Source organism: Brachyistius frenatus, unplaced genomic scaffold, assembly GCF_029030835.1.
Source record: "Brachyistius frenatus isolate BFR_SWC_R1_liver_20210118 unplaced genomic scaffold, ASM2903083v1 Contig_16, whole genome shotgun sequence".
In the NCBI taxonomy this organism is placed as follows: Eukaryota; Metazoa; Chordata; class Actinopteri; family Embiotocidae; genus Brachyistius; species Brachyistius frenatus.
In genome coordinates, this window is record NW_027210615.1 from 3,367,268 (window position 1) to 3,387,174 (window position 19,907).

Genomic DNA, 19,907 nt, shown 5'->3' on the forward strand with positions numbered 1-19,907 from the left:
AGAGGTCCTGCTGACAGCTTTGGTTTGCTTTATTATAAGTCAAATAGAAATTACAAAAGCACGGACTAACAACACTTTCTGAAATTACTAACAATACCAATGACAGACACCCTGATGCAACTGAGAAATGCCCTCCACTATTATCCAGTGGTGTATTATGACTGGATAATGCTGATATCAGACTGTATAACACTATAGGCAGCGAGGGCATTTGAAAGAATACTTTTACTTTGGTTGGATGTTCCGTCATAGATACACATTTTTTTAATCTTTCAAGACGGTGCTAAATTTCCAGTATTCCATTATTTTTGGAGGCAGACAATTTATTATTGCTGTGACCAGCCAATCCAGTACCATGCCAAAGGGTGTAATACACCATTAGTCCACTAGAGGATAATGCGTCACATTTTGTCTTACCGAGGAGTGAAAAGTAAGGTGCCTTATGTTTGGGCACCAAAAACCATGTAGTCATGTTTAGAAGATAATGGTTTGGGTTAAAATTAGTCTCCAAAGGTAAGTGATGTTACATTATGTAAGTTACTTAGCGTACATTACATAAGTTAAGTACATTATGTTACGCAAGTAACTTACATTACTTTTTTTTTTAAATCCTATTGACCTTTGCTTTCTCACACGAACAGCAGTCTATTTGGTAAAAGTCCAGTGTTTGTTCCATCCATCCAACCTCTTCCCTACATGGATATTATCAGTCTTTGTATTTGGTCACATGACCAGGGTCAGACATGCGTGTACTTTTCACGCAAAGGCAAAAACATGGCACTGACAGTATCCTCTCATTGACTCCAGGTCTATTACAGGCTTTGGTGTGATAAAGAGCTGAACCAGCAGTCTGGAAGCCAAAAATATAACATTTACAGTAATCTGAAACCGAGTGAACGGGAATGTTTGGCAATTAAAAAAAAAAGAAGATTGTTTATTAGTTTTCTTTCAATTTTAATGATTCAACACGACATTGAGTGCCAGCCAAGAAATGCTGCTAACGAGCATTTTGCCAAAATGTAATTGAACTAATGTTGCTCATCCACAGACTTTGAAAATTGCAAAAAAGACCAGAAGAGACAAAGAAAGAAAGAATGCAACAGTCGATCAATCCCAGTGGTTTATACATCCTTTTACGAAGACTACTGCAAACCCACAGGCATTATACTGCTACTATTACCTTCGTCTTGGGATTCACAGCAAATGAGTCACAAACATACTGATAGAAGAGCAGGAAGAATTCAAGGCTCAGGAGTTGGAGAATTACAACAGCTCTTCATTCACAGTATCACCGCATCAAAGTTCCCAAAGGATCATTTTGTTGGCTTAGGTTTGGCTTGTGATTTGTCGCTGGCAACCCCACTCTGTTTGTCTGATAAAGGCTCTTCTGTCTGACTGGGTTCAGCTTCTTCGTTGCTGGTAGTCTAAGAGGCAGATGACTTCTCACATTAGTCAGCTTCTGAGCGCTTCTCATCAGAGACTTCAGAAACCACAGCTTCAACCTCAACTGCAGCCTCTGTTGTTTTGGCCTCCGTTTCCTTGGCAGCACCCTCAGTAGTTTCAGGCATTTTCTCATCTTCTGTGACCGCAGTGTCGGCCCGTTCAGTTGATACGACTTCTGCTTCCTTGGAAACCTCTGCGGCATCCTTGGCAGCAGTCTCTGCAGGTGAAGGTTCTTTGACAATTTCTGCAGTTGCATCCTCTGTGGCAAAGTCTGCAGCCACTGCCTGAGCCTCTTTGGCTACCTCTGAGGCTGTGGCTTCAGTTTTGATGCCATTTTCTCTAGAGAGTACCTCACTTGGTTGGACTTCCGCTTCCTTGGAAGCCTCTGCTGTTGTAACCTCAGATTCATTGGCAGCAATCTCTGCAGGTGAAGGCTCTTTCGCAATCTCAGCCTCTGTGGTCAACTCTGTGGTCGTAGTCTGAGTGATCTTGGTTTCCTCTGAGACCAGGGATTCAGTTTCCAATGCAGACTCAGTTGGCGTGGCTACAACTTCGCTCAAAGTTGTCTCAGTCATCGGAGGTTCAACCTCTTTAACTATCTCTGCATCCACAATTTTAGATTCCATCTCCGTCACTTCAGCCACTTTAGTAATCTCTGATGTTTCTGATTCCACTGCAACCTCATTTGTATCTTTGACAACCACCGTTTCTGTGGGTTCGCTTTCTTTCATGACTGCTGCCTCCATCTCATCAGTGAGCGTTGCTACAGCATCAACCACCTTGGCCACATCAGTTGTTATAGGTTCAGCCTCCTTTACGATGTTTGCCAAGGACTCGGTCATTTCAGCTACATTGTTTACAACTTCCTCTGCCACCTTTACAGAATCAGTTGCGGCTTCCTCTACAGCCTTATTGGCTTCAGTTTCCACACCATCTGTAGGAGTGGTTGCCTGAACAACAGTGTCCTGGGAAAGTGTGGCTACTATAGCCTCTGGCTCCTGGACACCATTAGAGATGACGGCGTCTAATTCCTTCTCCAGGGCAACAGCAGAGAGTGTTGATGTGTCAAGGTGTGCTGCAACCTTCTTCTCCTCCTTGACTACTTCCGAGGCCCCGGTTTCTTGCACTAAATCAGTAGTTGGCTCTTCTTTACTCACAGCAGCAGCTTCTTGTACAGTGGAAGCTGGTGCGCTCTCAGCTTCTATCTCTTTAACCTCTGGTACAACACTTTCTGCAGCTACAGCCGTTCCTAGAACCTCCTCCGTTGGGTCCTTAACAACCTCAGCCTCCTGCACCAATGGGACAGCAGCAGCTGTCTCCACAATTTTTTCAACTGCCTCTGCTTCATTCAAGATAGTTTTATCTACAGTTGTTGCATGAACAACCTCACTTTCTTTTACCAAAGCGGCTGCCTCTTGGAGGATAACATCTGCTTGCACTTCTGAAGGTGGCGTGGCTGCGTGTGCCTGGGCAGCACTGCTTACAACCTCAAGCAGTGGAAGGACTTGTTGTATAGTCGCCGTTGTATCTTCACTTTGTGCAAGTGAAGCAGTTTTCAGCGTGGTGAGTCCTGCAGCCATTTCCTTGGGGAGGTGAATGCCGACCTTGCCAACCCCCACACCTGCTTCCATCTGCAGCCAGTCCATTTTCTGTGCGTGCTGCTTGATGGCATCATCAACTCTTGAGTCAATCATTGCTTCAGTTAAGACTCCGTCTTCAGAAGAGTAGGCAGCAGCCTTCACAGGAAACACATTTATTCAATGACTGTTTCTGGGTTTGTTTTGAATTCATATTTTGTGTCAACAGGCTTTCCTACTCACCTGCCAGGCCACACCAAGTTTAGAGATTTCACGACCGGACATGCCGTCTGCTCGCTGTGCAATGTCTGAGCACTTCTGGCCATAGTCAAACTGAGCCAATTTTAATCTCCTGTTGAGTTAAAGCACAGGAGGTTTGTTCAGTAAGTGGGCTTTAACATGTTTCTTATAATTGACTATCCTTACATTTACTGGTTTCAAATGACCGAAGCACTCTGCTTGTGGACTACTTTCAGAGGACTTACTTAAACACCACTTCATGAAAGCAATCAGAAAGATTCAGACACCACTGTGGTTTCCGTATTGAACACATTATGCACACCATTATGCAACTTGAGCCAGCAAGGCACTCTCTAGGAACAAATGCTTTCCTTAGCGATGGAAAAGTACCTGCGCTACGGAGCAGCAACACTAGCTCTTAATGAAATACAATACTCACTGTCTCCCAGCAGTGGCGGGACCCAATACAAATTTGTCGAAATACAAGCGCACCAATCTCTCCCTCTCTTCCAGACCCGGCAATGCAAAGTTAACAATCTCATCGATGCGGTCGTTGATGGCCCAGTCAAACTGCTCTGGCTGGTTACTAGCAAGCACCAGCATGAACCTGAGGAGAGAAAAATGAGAGTACTTAGACCCGGCCAGTGACCTTTTCAGTCATGACGATGACCTTTTCATGCCCAGCCATACACAAGGAATAAAGCGAGATACTAACTTGTTGCTCTGCTCCCCGGTACGGTAGAGGAATGCATTGAGCGTGGCTCTGAGGTCCTCACTAATTTTCTCCTGCAATGTAAAAATCAGGACTCATGAATATATGATTAAAAACAGGGCATCAACACCATGCATATGGCACTGCAGCGGAACTCACTGTGGCTCGCTTGCGCAGGAATGCATCAGCTTCATCTACAAACAGCAAGAGGCTGCAGAGAGACCAGAGGACGTCAAAGAGAAGCAGCTTACAAACGGACATTTTTCTTAAAGGCCTTTGATGTAATTAGCCAGAAAGATAACTGCAGCTCTGTATGTAAGACTGTGTCCAGTCCATACTTAACAGCTAAAACACATTATAGTGCTAATTCATTGGTTGTTAATGAAGCGAATTCAAATGCCTTACCCTCGCCTGCTGGTGCTGGCCCAATCAAACACCTTGTGCATAGCGGTGACTCCATCGCGCCCCATGGGTGCCACGTCCCCACCTGTCATGATGGCATAGTCCATCCCTGAATGGAGAGCTAGTTTCTGAAAGCAATGAAGAGAGAGGCAAAAAATAGAATTGTCATGTCAAAGACATTTAGTATAAAGCTAAATATATAGAAAATATATGGATTCACAACTGAGCATCTTCAAAGAATGAAAGAAATATAAAAATGTATGAGGAAATATTATCATGTACCATTATATGTACAAAGAATGATATTTGTAGGATCAGGTTTTTCTTGTCAAATGTTTTTTTAATCAATAACTGCTGTGAAGCCATCATTGCTAGTTAACAATTTTTCTATAGCTTCCAAATCAGAGAAATATGAAGCATTACATTACATAATCAGAGATTTTTCCAGAAATAACCAACACTAACTGTTGTGTTACACTAACTGAACTGAATAAAATGGGTAGTTTTGTTTGTTAAAATAATACTGCAGTATGTAAATCAGCATAAAGAAGTAGCAAAACAATCTTTTATTTCTATAAAAGGTCAGAGTTTACACCTTCAACTATCCATTAAAGCCAGACACGTCAAAAAACATGGAAAGTGAGGAAAATCAAAAGGCGCCATACCTTCGCAAAGAGAGTTTTTCCAGTTCCAGGAGGTCCATACATCAGGATGTTTCTGTACAAGCCTTTGTTCTGGTTGGTGTTACGAGTGGCGATGGCAATGTCTCTCACACACTCCTCCAAGCCTGCCTGTGTGAACCACAATGTTAACATCTGGAAGTTTTAACACTCATCCAAACACATGAATATGGAATACATAAAACCATGTATAGTGCAACACTCACGCTGAGCACCACGCCCTGTAAAGCATCCTGGGGTCTGCTTCTCAGGCGCTTGGCTGTCTATAAATGAGAGAAACAGAGGGAACTGCATTATGACTTGTTTTAGCACAAATCATTTCATGGTTATCAGCTCGTCAGGGGAATTTATATTTCAACTATAAACAGAATTTCCTATAATTCAGTCAGAATGTGAAAAATAACAAAAAACAATACTGAAAATAACTCAAAACATTCAGCAAATGACCAAGATCTGTTATTTTAGTTTCCGAGAAATAAAATTAATGTATTCAACAAATCATTGGTAGAAATGATTTCTGGAGATTTTGGTATTTTCATGTTAAGTCCTAAAATTTTTGCACATTCAGTCTATTTGGCAGAATTAACAGAATGCACCACAGACAACACACAAATTAACAAATCTATTTCAGCTATTTGTTTTCTTGGAAAATAATTAAGCTTCCAGGCTGATGTCAAATACCTCATTTACAACAATCATTATTGTTTATGGACAGTGGCTATTAAAAACATCTTAATGATCAAATAATATTAATGTAAAATGTATTATGCAAAGATACCTCATTAAAATATGTCATTTACACACACATCCTGCATGTATTTTATCCCTGTGCAGATGATGTTAGTTAGATATTATCAGCAGGCCGCCAACCACACAATAAATAGTAAAAACATACAAATTTGAGTGTAATTTGACCTTGACTGGGTGTTTGACAGCCTCCACAACAGATAACCTGGAGGTCTCTCGGACCAGAGACGGTTTGCCCAGACGAGCCTCGATGTACCTCCTAGCCACCGATGTGGCATTCCTGGCAGAATAAACACCTGCTGCCAACAGGGTCAATCCTGCAACCTGAGGATGGAAAAAAAACACATCATCAAACCAACAAACAATAAATGAAGACCACTGCCTCCCACAAACATCTGTAGTCCTGCTGTGGTGAGAGCGTGACAAAGCATGACAGGTCGAACATGATCTACCGTGGCTGTGAGTTTATCCCAGTCGGAGACAAAGGCCCTGAATCCCTCCCCAAACACCGATCCCGCCGTCCTGCCAGGAACAAAACATAATTATCACACCGACTGCTTCCGCCGTGGCAGCTACAGTCGCTGCTGCCCTCTGGGGTTTGTGTTTAACTGCGACTTACAGCTCAGACAGATACTAGAGGATAGCATGCCAGTTACTCTGAGGATTAAGGAAAGTGGAAAGTCATTCTGTCCTCACTTTATAGATTCAAGGACAGTTTGTCTGTGTTCAGCTGCTTTCAGGCGGATCTGTTCCCTGATCAGATCTGCGTTCTCCCGCTCCACCTGAGCACGGGCTTTGGCCTCTGCTTCAACCCGGAGCAGGTCATTTTTGTGTCTCAGCTCCATTTCATGTTCAATAGTAGCTGAAAAATAAAAAAGAAGCAAATATTAATAACTACCTGCTGATGACCACTTCTGACAGGACTGAGCATTTGACCTACTTTTAATCAGCAAGGCCTAAATTATTTTTACACAAAGTGAATACTAGATTGATCTGATTTAAAGATGCAGTTCCTTCGTACTTCTTGGCTCCTCTACTGTAATGTGGGACACCTTTCGGCCCTGCAGTGGACATTAACTAATATATCAATTTCATCAATCTCTATGTATGTATAGCAGGAAGTATAACAGCTTTACGCCAGCTTACAGCAGCTCCTTCCTTATAAATGCATTTTCTAACTTGTGATGTAAAATATTTGCATAGAAATTAAAACAATTCTACAATTTTTGTAACAACTTTTATTGAGACTGTTCTGGGTGTATCATCTATTCTGTTCCATTAATGTCTACTGTTGCAGGAAAACAGCACACATGGTCAGTCAGTTTACTGTGTTGAGACACAAGTTAAAGCAACAATATATTGATTTTGCCACATGAGGGCACTGAAACAAGCTATACACTCAACACAACGAACTGTTTTATCATCTTATTAAATTATTATGGCTAAAGTATTCACAAACAGTTGCCTAACAGGTAAAAAAGTAAATTAGGATTTGTTTGGAGCTGTGTTTCTGTCACCTGATGAATTTCAAGCTCTTTATAGTGTCCACTGACCCCTGAAGGAAACACACAGCTCTTGCTAAATACTATAGGTCCACATATGCTCACCAAATTATATCAGAGGTTTATCAATTGGTTTTTTTGTCCATGTAAAAATGAAATGCTTTACTGCAGCCAGAGAGGAGCTCAGTGATCTAGATGGGACTGAATGAACACATCAAAGTTGTCAGCTGAAAAACAAAAACAATTTGAGTAAAAGAGGCTAAAAGTTTAGCAGAGTTGAAAGTCAAGTGATAAATTGGCACTACAAGTGACTTCTTTCACATTGCAACAAATCCATTCAAAACAAAAGCACATATGGTTTCAATGATGATCACCATCTGCACCCCTTCACTATTTGTTAAATCATACGTTTTAAATACCTAAACTATCCTGAAATCACCACACCTAACTCTCCAAACCATTGTGACCAAAAAAAAAAAAGAACCATGGACTTTCTAACCTCATCTGTTATTTTATTTGGTTGTTATTTGGTTGTCATTTCATGGTAATGAGTGTTCGATGGTTGTGTTGAATGTCCGGTATTTGTACTATATCAATTTCGACTTCTCTGTTTAATACCTTAAATATAATGAAAATCTCAAGTGAGTAAATTAAGTGAGTCTTCCCTTTATTTACTTTTTCATACCTCCCTTCATGTATAGAAAAATGCATCCAACCATCTTCAATTGAGACAAATAAATTGTTGGAACATCAGCTGTTCTGTGAGCCAACCATCCTCACTGTAGTTTTTTTTTTTTTTTTACTATTGAATAATAGACACATTTTTGGTTTATTCACTAATTAAATATACAAAAACACAATGCAAAGTGAAGAGCTAATTCATTATCATAATAAATACTAGAATAAAAGTAATACCGTGGGGTTGTCCTGATTCTGAGAGCAGGGGGCTCTGAGAGACTTTAAAGGGCCACAAATCTCACAGCAAACCATGCAATCGCTGAGTCATCTGATCAATAACATTATTGACCTTTGCAGATTTATTATGGTCATTATTTGCAGTGGAGTAACACAAATCATACGTAGTGCATCTTTAAAAAGGATAATAAAATACTTTCTTTTTTTTTAAATATAATATCATGAGTGGATGAATTAATCCTAATACAAGGATGTTCTACCTTTCCTCATGGACTCTTGCTTCACAACCGATTCCTCTTGTTTGCGAAGGTTTTCCTCGCTGAGGAATTGCTGTAGGTAAACAAAACATATGATGAACGCTCCATTCAGGTACAGCTGACATTCTTTTTCAGTGTCTGTTTGAGGGTGTAAGGATTACCTGTTGCCTCAGCTGATCATCATACCGCTGTCTAGCCAGTTTGTCTTGATAGTGAGCCCTCTAGATGTGATACAAAAAATAACCAATTATATTAATATGCAGTACTTGGAAACATCAGAGGGAAATTAGATGGATCATATCATCCTAATGCACATATATCTGCTGCTGTCATGTTTTACTGCTTGGTTTTGCTTTGTCTCCTCTGCAAGTGTTTTCCGTCTCTCCTCCCCCTGGAGTTGGATCTGTTCTCCCTTCAGCTGCTCCAGACCTGCTTCATACTCCTTTTGGGGGAGGGGGGGGGGGGGTTGGTTACCGTTTTGTTTACTGACAACACAGTTTTAACAGTCACTTAATCGAAACAGTATCAGTGCATCACAGAATCACATCTGCAACACCTACTTTCACTTTACACTGATGTTCCAGCTGTACAGTCTGCTCCTGCATACGAGCCAAATCCAGCGCTTCTTTGGCATGCCCTGTTGAAACGGGTAAGAACAGTTCAACCATTTAAATTTTGACCATCAACAGGTAACTGTAGTTGGACTTATGAGTGTAATATTCCTATGACGGGCACCACAAGGCGGTGCACAAGTGAACCTGTTTCTTGGGGAGTTAGTAAAAACAACTGCTGAAATCGAAACATGAATTAAGCGACCATTATTTAAGGTTCAATATATACAATCATTTTGCTTAAAACATTCAGTAATTGAATAAAATGATCAACAAAATGTGAATAAATTACAGTGTTGACATTATGTCAAAGACGTCCATGTTTTGTGTTGCACAGATGTCTGAAGTGAGCATGTTAACCAGCTAGGCCCGCTCGTGCCGCCTAGTAATACCACCCCACACCTCAAGAGGCGATAGTGAGTCAGTGTTGTGTCCAGTCTGCCATCAGTCCAAAATGAGAAGATGAAGTGTGTTCTAACCATTGACTGCATATAAAAGTGGACGTAGCTTCTGGATCTGAAAAATTATGCCAATGCGCAAGCGCCTTAAAATGCAATTCCACCAAGTGCAGCTAGAGGTTGGCTCCAAAAAGCCTTCGGGTACACTGACTCCCATTTGACTTACGAATACGAAGCCCAATTTTTTTTTCCACAAGCTATTTAGGTGTTGTTAGTTAAAGTCACTCCTTCTTATTAGTTTCCTGACAGTCCATATGAAAATAATCCCGTAATTAATTAGAAATGAGCCCTGAAAAAGCTGTGCTTTTGGGGCCATTGCTGTTTGACTGACGTCACTGTGGGTTTCCGCTTGGCTCCAACCTTTTGTTTGAATGAGTAGAACAGTAACCACAACAATAGCTGACACTTAGCAAAATACAATAAAAACAAAAGTTACATTTTTGTTGTTGCTTTCCACCACTGGAGACAGTCAATTAGCGAGGAAAGGAATGAAATTTGACATCAAACTTGCGACATTTCCTCTAGATTGGCGAGACAGCTGTTAATGCCAACGTTGGCCATGAAGCGTATAAAGGTAGCTTATTGAATAACCACTGACAGTGTTAATATATGTCTGCTGAGTTTACTGCTTGTTGATATGCAGTTCAGATAAGTTAGAATAGCCGTGCGTGATGAGCTCAATTAGCTCGTCATCTCACTATTTATCAAACTGAAGCAATTTCATGTAGAAAACAAACCAGGCGTGTTGACATTGTTTGGACAAGTTCTTCAGTGCAGCTAATGGCAACACATCCCATACTAAACATCATTACAAATGGTATCAATACATGGTGTTGCTATGGCTGTTCACTTGCAAATACGGTCATGCTGAAAACAAAAATAAGAAAGCAATATAATAAATTATAGGCTTAAACAATGACCATTTTAACAGTCAATTCACTAATTGGTCCATAAAATCTAACTTTACATTCATCAGTTAAAAAAAAAAGAAAACTACAAAAAGCAAGGCAAGAATAAACAAAATCTAACAAAACTTTCTAAACTGTGAGAACTGGACAGAGGGCAGCCCACCTGGACCATGCAGTGACTCACTACCGCTTCCTAATGAACAAAGCGGTATTACAAGCCAGGATCTCCATCTTACATACTGCACCTTTAAAAACAAACAATGTGCTCTGCTTGTCAGGATAAAAAAAAAATTACCCCACAGTGTGACCAGCAGGACGCATGTTCACATGGACACGCGCGCTCAGGCGAAAGGGCACGATGTGTGCAACAGGTGAGGGGCTGAGCTGCCTGGGACACTTTGTTCTTTATTGCTCTTTTGCCACACCCATTCAAAATATCTCCAACTTTGCTTGCAGACTGCATGTGCACTTGTGACAAAGTAGCGACAGTTGGAATCACGCGCAGTACGGCGATGCATTTGTTATTGATTTGTAGCAAGCTTGTGATACATTGTAAGCAATTCATCAGCCTGATTCGTGCAACCAAACTCCATTTAAACACACCGGAAAATTACACCCACCTCAGAGCTGCAGCCTGCTAGAGTTTTACCGGTTAAGTTTTTTTTTTTTTTTAAAGGTTTTCTACATTGTGCTGCTCAATCTGACAGGTGTATGCCGTATTAAAGTACGACACCTCGAGTTAATATGTGCTCTTACAATAGCATTTTCAGTGCGTGTATTATATGCCAAGTTGTCAGTGAAGATAAAGCTTGACATTTTGAATTGGAGTCCGCGTTAAGCACTCTGACCCGAAAAGAACAGAACGTGCCAAACTTTTAAAATTTGTCCAGACCAGTAAAAAAAAAAAAAAAACAGAGCTTTGAAAACGGTTAAAGAAAGCATGTATTTTAATTCAAAACTGGTAAAATGACCCACGTGATTTGTCGAGCTCCTTTGCAGCTTTTGCAGCTCTCTCTAGCCCAGTTGGGTCAAAGTTACTCCACTTGTCCCCGGGTTTGTCTTGCCCTGAAGCTCCTGGAGCTCCCCCGACCCCCTCAGCCGCTGCAGCGGCCGTTTGGTCCTCCGCTGGCGGCGACCCGGAGCCCTTTCTCCATCCGAAGAGCCACGACATGCTGCTCCTGTAGTGTGAATTACAAGTTGGAGTTGGTGGTTCAGTGTCTCCAATGTGCTCATGTAGACAATGCTTATTAGACCAGCCTAAAAAGTACACAAACAAAAATAAACTTCCGGCCAAAACTTTCAAAATAAATTTGTTAATGTCATTTTAAAAACGTTTTTTTGGATGTGAAACTAATAAAATATTTTTTGTGTTGCTCAAAATGTCACATTGTAATGTGCCATTTATACTGTGTATCGAAAAGACTTCTAGAACATTAAAAGCTGAACAAATCACAGCCGATTTAGCGGTTCAGTGTCTCCAATGTGCTCCTGTACACAATGCTTATTGGACCACAGAAAAAAGTACGCCCACAAAAATAAACTTCCGGTCAAAACTTTCACATTAAATCTGTAAAAGCTGATGGTAATGTCAGTTTCAATTCACGACAGGGTTTCAACCATAAACTGTATATAAAAGGCACCATAGGTTGAAGTGTCTTAGGAAAAGTTATCTTGGTGTTTTTCATCAAGGTAAGGTGAACAAGTGAAAGCTTTTATTCTGAAAATAATATTAGCCTACTTTAGGCCTTCAGATGTATATTTTACTTTTCAGTACATCCATGCTTATTATTTCATACAAGATAGAAACAGTGTTAAATTCAGAATAAATAACACCAGACAACAATATCTAACGGGAAAATAGGGGTGTAACACATTCGAGGATGAGAGCCATCTTCATATGCTGTAATTTCACAAATGAGGTACAGTTTATGTCTGAGGGTCGGTAGTGATGGTTCTGTTTTATTGACTGTGTGAATAAAGACTAATGAATAATTCCTACACAAATGCACACTGAATGAGAAAAGATTGACAGTAAATACATGATGCATAGATGAAATAGACAGAATACAACCACATCCTTTTTATTTGCCTAAATCAAGGTCATCTGTTGTGTTGCTCTCAGATAAGAATAGCTTTGCTGGCTTATTGCAACATGTTTGTTGCTTAAGAGGCCAGATATGAGCTAATTAGAATATTAGTAAGGCAGGTTATTGGGTCTCATCTCTATTAGGCTTGACAGCATTTAAGAGAAGCTGCAACATGCTGTTTCTTCATATAGGTCAGGGCCATACGGAGATCAGTCATAGCATTCAAACCATTGAGGTGAAGTATGAAACAAAGATCCAGTCTAATTGAGAGAGGTGTTGATTGATGTTGATGGGTCATTTTGGAGACTTTAATTTGTGGTGCTGTAGAACTGTACTGGGTTACAAAGAGAGATGTTTTGAATATACAGAGAAACCAACAATTCAACAATTCCCACAAGCTAGGAGGGGAAAAAAAAAACCCTCCTCTTTAAGGGAGAAAAACCTCCAACAGATGGAAGGAAAAACTCCCTCTGAACAGGAAGAAACCTCCGACAGAACCAGGCTCAGAGGTGGGCGGAGCCATCTGCCTCGACCGGTTGGAGTGAGAGGAGAGCAGAGAGAGAAAAGGACAGGCTAGAGATAGAAGAGAAGAACTGTTGGTGGAGACGACAGGCGCAGGGCAGAGACATGCAGCTCCATGACGGGACATCTGCAAAAGAAAGAACAGAAACTACGCGAGCGAGGGAACTGAATGGAGACAACATACGATAAGAAGAAACTATGGGAGAGAAAAAGATGGTGAGGTATGAGTCAGTTAAAGAGTAGGAGGAAAGAAAAAAAACTCGGTGTGTAACGAGGTCCCCCAGCAGCCTCGGCCTATAACAGCATCACTAAGGGTTGGTTCAGGTCTACCTGAGCCATAGGCCTTAAACTTGAATATTTTATGTTCATATTTTGCAATATTTTTCATGTTGAACGATACCTTCTACTAATTTACTTACTAAGTACAGAACAACATGTGTCCATAGCACCAAATATCAATTTGGATCTGCAGCTTTTTATTTTTTTTATTTTGTTGGTTACCTGAACCATACCAGCTATATCAATGCTGGTAATACAAATAATACAACTTAAATCACGTTCTTCTCCTCACTTTAATAAATAATACCTTAACCCTCATGTTGTCCTCGGGTCAAAATGACCCGCAGCTGTGTTCAACCAAGTTCTATTTTATTTTCACATTTTTTGGGATCATTGGTGACAAGGAGGCTGTGAGGGTTTCTTTAAAGAAACGATGACCAATGATCCCAAAAATATAAAAATATAAGAAATAAAATAGAACTTGGTTGAACACAGCTGCGGGTCATTTTGACCCGAGGACAACATGAGGGTTAAGGTCATGAAAAGGCGAGAAATCTTTCAGTCAAACATGACATCAAGTGATTATTTCTTTTACCCTCTCTATCATAGCCTATACTAACTTTCTTCATACACCAAAACAAAACAAAAAAGACTATATGATCATGTTTAACTGAACCCGTTGTTGAAATGATATGAGATTATTTATCTGTAAATCTTCTGTCTGTCTTTCTGTGTTGGCCCTTTGACGGACTGGTGACCTGTCCAACGTGTACCGCGCGCTAAGTCACCTGGGATAAGCTTGAGCCTGTAACCCTGTTCAGGGTCAAGTGGATATAAATAATGATGGCTGTACATCTCCAGAGAACCAGTAGGCTATAGAAAAAGAAAACATGGAAGACTAGAGTTGTACATAGTTTCTAAAATATCTCTATGAAAAGTAATAACTTTTTAAAGAAGTCAATGATTAATACAAGTCCATCCGGGAAGAATGATTGGGATGGTAGGGCAAAGCAAAGATTATAATCATTAAAATCGTTTTTATTACACAATCTGCAGCACTGTACTGTTTTCAATTGGATATATAACTGACCGTCATTGACAATGATAGTTGTGAAAGAACTATACTTACTATGTATGGGCCCTTCAGGTGCCGTCGGATAAATAGTATTTTTGTGACTCTTCGATCATGTTTACATTAAGATCCACTTCAGTGATCGAACGAAGAAATATTTCTGTTTGAAAACATTGCTTGAAAAAAACGTTCAAACGTGATGCTCATTTCTGTGAGTCAACTGCACAGTAAAATATCCACAGTATTTGTTTGTAGACTGACGGTCAGATGAGAGAGCTGGGAGAGTGCACATGAAGGCAACGTTCTCCTTACGTGATTGTACGTACGGGGCGTGGCTTCCTCTGACGCACAGGGTAGTGTAGACAACATTGAGGCTGCGTGCCCGGCGGCTTAAGTTAATTGTCAGAAACATATCTAGCCAGAAAGATGTCGGTGGTTTGTGTCGGTTTGAGTCGAAATGTTTTGGCTATCAGGAATTCTGGTATGATGGTGGTAAGTACAACACATTTATTTTATTAGTATTAGAACAGCTATACATCATGGGGCTTCTTTGAGAAACATAAATATTACTAACCGCGTGTTTTCATTGGTTTGCTGAGTACTGCAGTGTTATCTAATAGACTGTAAAATTTGAGTGAATATTATTTACATTTAACTCAACAGTCCACTTTTCTGTAGGAGTTACTGAGTCAACCGCCCTATAGTGAATGAGCTGAGCTGTCCTCTCACAAACTCATATATCAAGTCTGAAGGCTTCTAGCAGTTAAAGTGCATAAATGTTAATATACACCTCATAAACTATATCGAATTTTTTCAGTGGTTGTGCTTTAAAGTCCATGTTTCTTTGTCCTAAAAGAGTCCCTTAGGTAACCACAGACCGTACAGTGATGTAACACGTCCATGTCAGTTCATCCAAGTTACCAATAGGGGGAGACTCCATACAGTCTCATACAAAAGGACAGTACAATAATAAGTTATACAAATGGCCAAAAAATTATAACAATTCTGATATATAACTTGATAGTGTGTGTATTTTTATACTTTAAATATTTCAAATATTGTGTTTTGTTTAATTATATTGTATTTAAAGACTTATTATTTTTGGTTCATGTGATCTCATGGTATTTATACTATGTTGTGTTATAATGTCTTTTCATTCTCATATTAAGCCATACTTGTTCATTCTTTTAGATGTGTGCAATTTAGATAAAGTGTCACCAACGTATGAGTTGACATGTCAGTACTATCCTCTTGGGTTACAGGATACAATTACCAAGTGCTTCCCATTTTAACTTTGGTTGATGTAACCAACAACGAGGTCACATTATGATGTGTGCATAAGTATTGTTTCTATTGCTCTTTATTTTATTGTGATGCTTTATTGAAAGGAAGTAAATAAAACATACCTGAGAAAATGGCTGAATACAGTATTTCATTTCCATTGTGTTGATATATGCTGCATCTCTGGTTTGTTATGTGTGATCCAGACGGTGCGGTACGCTCAGACTGCAGCTGCTCCGGCTCCTGAACCCAGGATCAAAAAGTTCCAGGTTTACCGCTGGGACCCTGACACAGCCGGAGACAAACCACGAATGCAGACATACGATATTGATCTCAACACGTAAGTCATGACGGGATCAGAGAACAGAGCATTGTTGAGCAGGATCTTGCGTGAATGTTGTTGTCATGTCTGCTGACATCTCTCTGTTCATGCAGCTGTGGTCCGATGGTCCTGGATGCCCTCATTAAGATCAAGAACGAAATCGATCCCACGCTCACGTTCAGACGTTCCTGCCGTGAGGGTAAGAAAGAAAGGCCATCTGGATTCAACTCGCACAAGATGAAGCTAACAATTTCCACTTTGATGATAAATTAAAGCAAATAAAACACGACAGCAGATCTTTTTGAATGGACCTCGATATCAGCAACCTGATATTTGTGACTCTTTTCAGGTATCTGTGGCTCATGCGCCATGAACATCAACGGAGGCAACACCCTGGCATGCCTAAACAAAATCGACACCAACGCTAGCAAACCCACCAAAATCTACCCGCTGCCACACATGTATGTCGTCAAAGATCTGGTGCCTGTAAGTACAGCAGTTGTAGAAAAAGCTGATTTATATGTTTGATAGAGTATAGCCGATGTTCATGAACACTGGAGGATCATGTGGACTGACATGAGTCTGGGAATATTACGACTGTAGAAGGCAGTATATGAAAGAATAATAGGATTATAACATGTACATTCATTTCATGTCGGATGTCTGCACAGGATATGAGCAACTTCTACGCCCAATACAAATCCATCGAGCCCTACCTGAAGAAGAAGGATGATGCTCAGGAAGGGAAGGAGCAGTACTTCCAGTCAGTGGAGGACAGACAAAAACTGGTAAATAAACCAACCTCTTCCTCTCACACTCGATGTATGACACCCTTCGGCAGCCATGTTGGAGGTCTACATGTCTTAGAATGAGTGGCTGACATGACAATAACAGAAGATGTAGTTCTCGAATGCTTTGTAAGCGACTAAGTGATCATGTCATCACTAATATAACTGATTCATTTAGAGACAGAGATAGAATGAGCAGGTATCTTACTCTGTGCACCTCAACAGGACGGCCTGTATGAGTGCATCCTCTGTGCCTGCTGCAGCACCAGCTGTCCCAGCTACTGGTGGAACGGAGACAAATACCTGGGACCTGCCGTCCTCATGCAGGTGGGTAAACCTCAATCATATTTAATTATGAGATACATATCCCGATAACTCAAATATTAAATTAGGCGGTCATCCTTATTACACACTGGGAAAGAAAATCACTGGATGTGAAAGAGTCCTTGCACTCCCTGAGCTTCTCCTTCAGGTGGCGCTGCACTCTCCTGAGCTCGTCCCTGTCCCCAGACCTGAAGGCTGCTTTCTTCTTATTAAGAAGAACTTTCAGGTTGCTGGTGATCCACGGCTTGTTGTTGGGGAAGCAGTGTACAGTCCAAGTTTAGTCCAAATAAACTCTCTTTTGTGTCTGTTTTGTACATCTCACACTTTGGTGTACTCTATCAGCCTCAGCTGTTCTAATGCAGATGAGATGGGATGCTAACATTATCTATTGGATGTTGATTACATTCAGCATTGTTCCAGCTGAGGCTTCACTTTGAGGCTCCAGATATCATGACAGAAATTTGGTCCCGCAGTGTCATAAACTAAAGTGCTAATAAGTTCCTCCAAAGGTGTTGAATGTAAAATTTCAGGAACACTAAACCCTGTTATTTTCCCACAGGCATACCGGTGGATGATTGACTCCCGTGATGAATTCACTGAGGAGCGTCTGTCTAAACTCCAGGACCCCTTCTCACTGTACCGCTGCCATACTATCATGAACTGCACTAAGGCTTGCCCCAAGGTACCTGAAAGTCATTTACACACACACACACACACACACACACACACACACACACACACACACACACACACACACACACACACACACACACACACACACACACACACACACACACACACACACACACACACACACACACACACACACACACACAGATTTGCAAGAGTTTTAGTGTCTCACTGTGTGTTTGTCTACAGGGTCTTAACCCGGGAAAGGCCATCGCAGAGATCAAGAAAATGATGGCGACGTACAAGGAGAAGAAAGCAGCAGCAACATGAACACATAAAAAAGAAAGTGGCTCCAGATCCACTATTAGTACCTCAAACTGAGTCAGAAGGAAGAGAGGAGCCAACTGCAAACTTTTGCCTCCATCAGCACCTTTGATGATTGTGATTGAATGTGTGAGTGTGACTGTATAAGGGAACAGAAAACAAAAGATTGTAGGGAAGGTGTACTGTAAAGAACCATTAAGATCGTCATATTCTCAGCAAACGGGGAGTTTAACTACACAGTAAAACTATTATTCTTCCTTCCATTCCAGCCACAAAAGAAAAGAACAAATATCAAATCATAAATATCAAAAAGAGCACAATAACAATAAATGAGACATATTAATGTACATATTCAGTCAGCTGCATATTGAGTGTTGCCACATGTTGGACCACAGTTCTGGCCTTTGTCTGCTTACTGAAATTACAAGGCTTGCATGATATTGTAAACACACTGTTAATATTTAAATATGTGTTCTATTAAAGTTGTGTTGAAATCATTGTGGGGTTACATGCGCAATTTAGGATTAGAAAAAAACAAAGTACCCTTTTGTTGACTTTTGCGAGTTAAAGTACAATAAACACTATTGAAGGATCTAATCAGGAAATGGCATACCAAATCTTTTTTGTTATGAAATAAATAGGTCTGGTTTTAGGGTAGGAAAATTGGCCACGTTTACATAGAGAGAACAAAATGTTTTGATTTGTCTAAGTAGGAAAGTCACAGTTGGCCCAGTAACATGACTGTGAGCCAGCGTGCAGCAACACAACCTCTGAGACTGAAGCAGCTAAATGGAAACCCTCCATCATTGACGTTACTATTTACTCCTGTGCTTTCAATCACGCTTGAAGACGGAATATTTTCTGGGAAAAGGGCTTTTAGGATACAGTTATTGAGACGTGGTCAATAGGGCTTCAACTTATTTTCATTATTGATTAATCTTGTGGGGTTTTTTCTTTACAAAACGATCAGATGTTTTGTCTTTAAAATGTCAGTAAACAGTGACTCATTTTTCTCAAAGCTGAAGGTGCAACCTAATATGTCCTGTTTGTCCTGATTAACAGTCCATAACCAAAATACATTAGGTTTGTTATTATGGAGGATGAAAGGACCAGAGAATAGTCACATTTAAGAAGCTGCAATCCAAGAATTTAATTTTTTTTAATTAATTAAACGAATAATCAATATCAAAATACTTTGTAGTTCAGCTTCATTGTTCACTAATTTGTATGTTTTTAAATGATATTTACTGAGTACTGAGCAGTTTATAGAGCCTTTGTAAGAAGTACTGTATATTACAATGTACCATGTAATGACATCCAGGCATTCTGTGGTATCTTCAGAAACAGCATAAACAGAAATATTTTCTGACCTTGAATATGCTCGGCAGGGAGAGTTTTGCTAAAAAGTATCCAGGTTAATATAACAATCATGCATGTTACACTGGCCAAGGCCATTCACAAACCGGCAACCCAAACGATGCACTAGAGGTAGCAATATGTTTGGATTTCTGGAATTTGTAGGATGCTGTTGGCAAAAGCCTTAAAGGAAATGCCAAAAAAAAAAAAAAAAAAACTGAAGAGAGATAAACTAAAATTCAGTTAGAAATGTTTAATTAAATTCATCAAGGGATTTTCAGTTACTGAATGTGATAAAACGCACATATAAATTATCATTTATTTCAGTGGAAAAAGAAACGTGCGGCATGGAGGACCTGAGCAGATATTAGTCGGGATTATAATTCCACTTTATTTTATTTATTTTTTTTAAACACCACTGCAAGACGCCATGCCCTTGCAGTCACTGCGTGTATACGCGGCAACGCTCG

The 19,907-nt window shown here is 40.3% G+C and overlaps 2 protein-coding genes across 2 annotated transcripts; one reads left to right on the top strand and one right to left on the bottom strand.

The window, feature by feature from the left end:
- Positions 1-65: 65 nt before the first annotated feature.
- On the bottom strand, positions 66-11,661 carry LOC138618328 (ATPase family AAA domain-containing protein 3-like). Its single transcript, XM_069694016.1, has 16 exons — positions 11,428-11,661; positions 9,036-9,112; positions 8,816-8,917; positions 8,637-8,696; positions 8,479-8,548; positions 6,498-6,663; positions 6,254-6,323; positions 5,970-6,125; positions 5,261-5,317; positions 5,040-5,165; positions 4,378-4,502; positions 4,132-4,183; positions 3,976-4,046; positions 3,700-3,867; positions 3,264-3,372; positions 66-3,179 (listed from the first exon to the last, which is right to left on the bottom strand). The coding sequence occupies exons 1-16, from the start codon at positions 11,621-11,623 to the stop codon at positions 1,449-1,451; spliced, it is 3,336 nt and encodes a 1,111-aa protein (XP_069550117.1). The 5' UTR covers positions 11,624-11,661; the 3' UTR covers positions 66-1,448.
- Positions 11,662-14,754: 3,093 nt separating this feature from the next.
- Positions 14,755-18,678, top strand: LOC138618329 (succinate dehydrogenase [ubiquinone] iron-sulfur subunit, mitochondrial). Its single transcript, XM_069694017.1, has 8 exons — positions 14,755-14,904; positions 15,900-16,033; positions 16,129-16,214; positions 16,365-16,501; positions 16,687-16,803; positions 17,029-17,130; positions 17,687-17,809; positions 18,007-18,678. Exons 1-8 carry the CDS (start codon positions 14,839-14,841, stop codon positions 18,085-18,087), a joined length of 846 nt encoding a protein of 281 aa, XP_069550118.1. The 5' UTR covers positions 14,755-14,838; the 3' UTR covers positions 18,088-18,678.
- Positions 18,679-19,907: the final 1,229 nt, after the last annotated feature.

Excerpts from the sequence above, each read along its gene's own strand:
- LOC138618328 (XM_069694016.1), bottom strand. The coding sequence starts at position 11,623 with ATGTCGTGGCTCTTCGGATGGAGAAAGGGCTCCGGGTCGCCGCCAGCG. Across the intron at positions 8,697-8,815 it reads AGACAAAGCAAAACCAAGCA|AGGGCTCACTATCAAGACAA; the intron begins GTAAAACATGAC and ends TATCACATCTAG. Across the intron at positions 3,373-3,699 it reads CCCGCCACTGCTGGGAGACA|GAGATTAAAATTGGCTCAGT; the intron begins GTGAGTATTGTA and ends TTAACTCAACAG.
- LOC138618329 (XM_069694017.1), top strand. The coding sequence starts at position 14,839 with ATGTCGGTGGTTTGTGTCGGTTTGAGTCGAAATGTTTTGGCTATCAGG. Across the intron at positions 17,131-17,686 it reads GACCTGCCGTCCTCATGCAG|GCATACCGGTGGATGATTGA; the intron begins GTGGGTAAACCT and ends ATTTTCCCACAG. Across the intron at positions 17,810-18,006 it reads GCACTAAGGCTTGCCCCAAG|GGTCTTAACCCGGGAAAGGC; the intron begins GTACCTGAAAGT and ends GTTTGTCTACAG.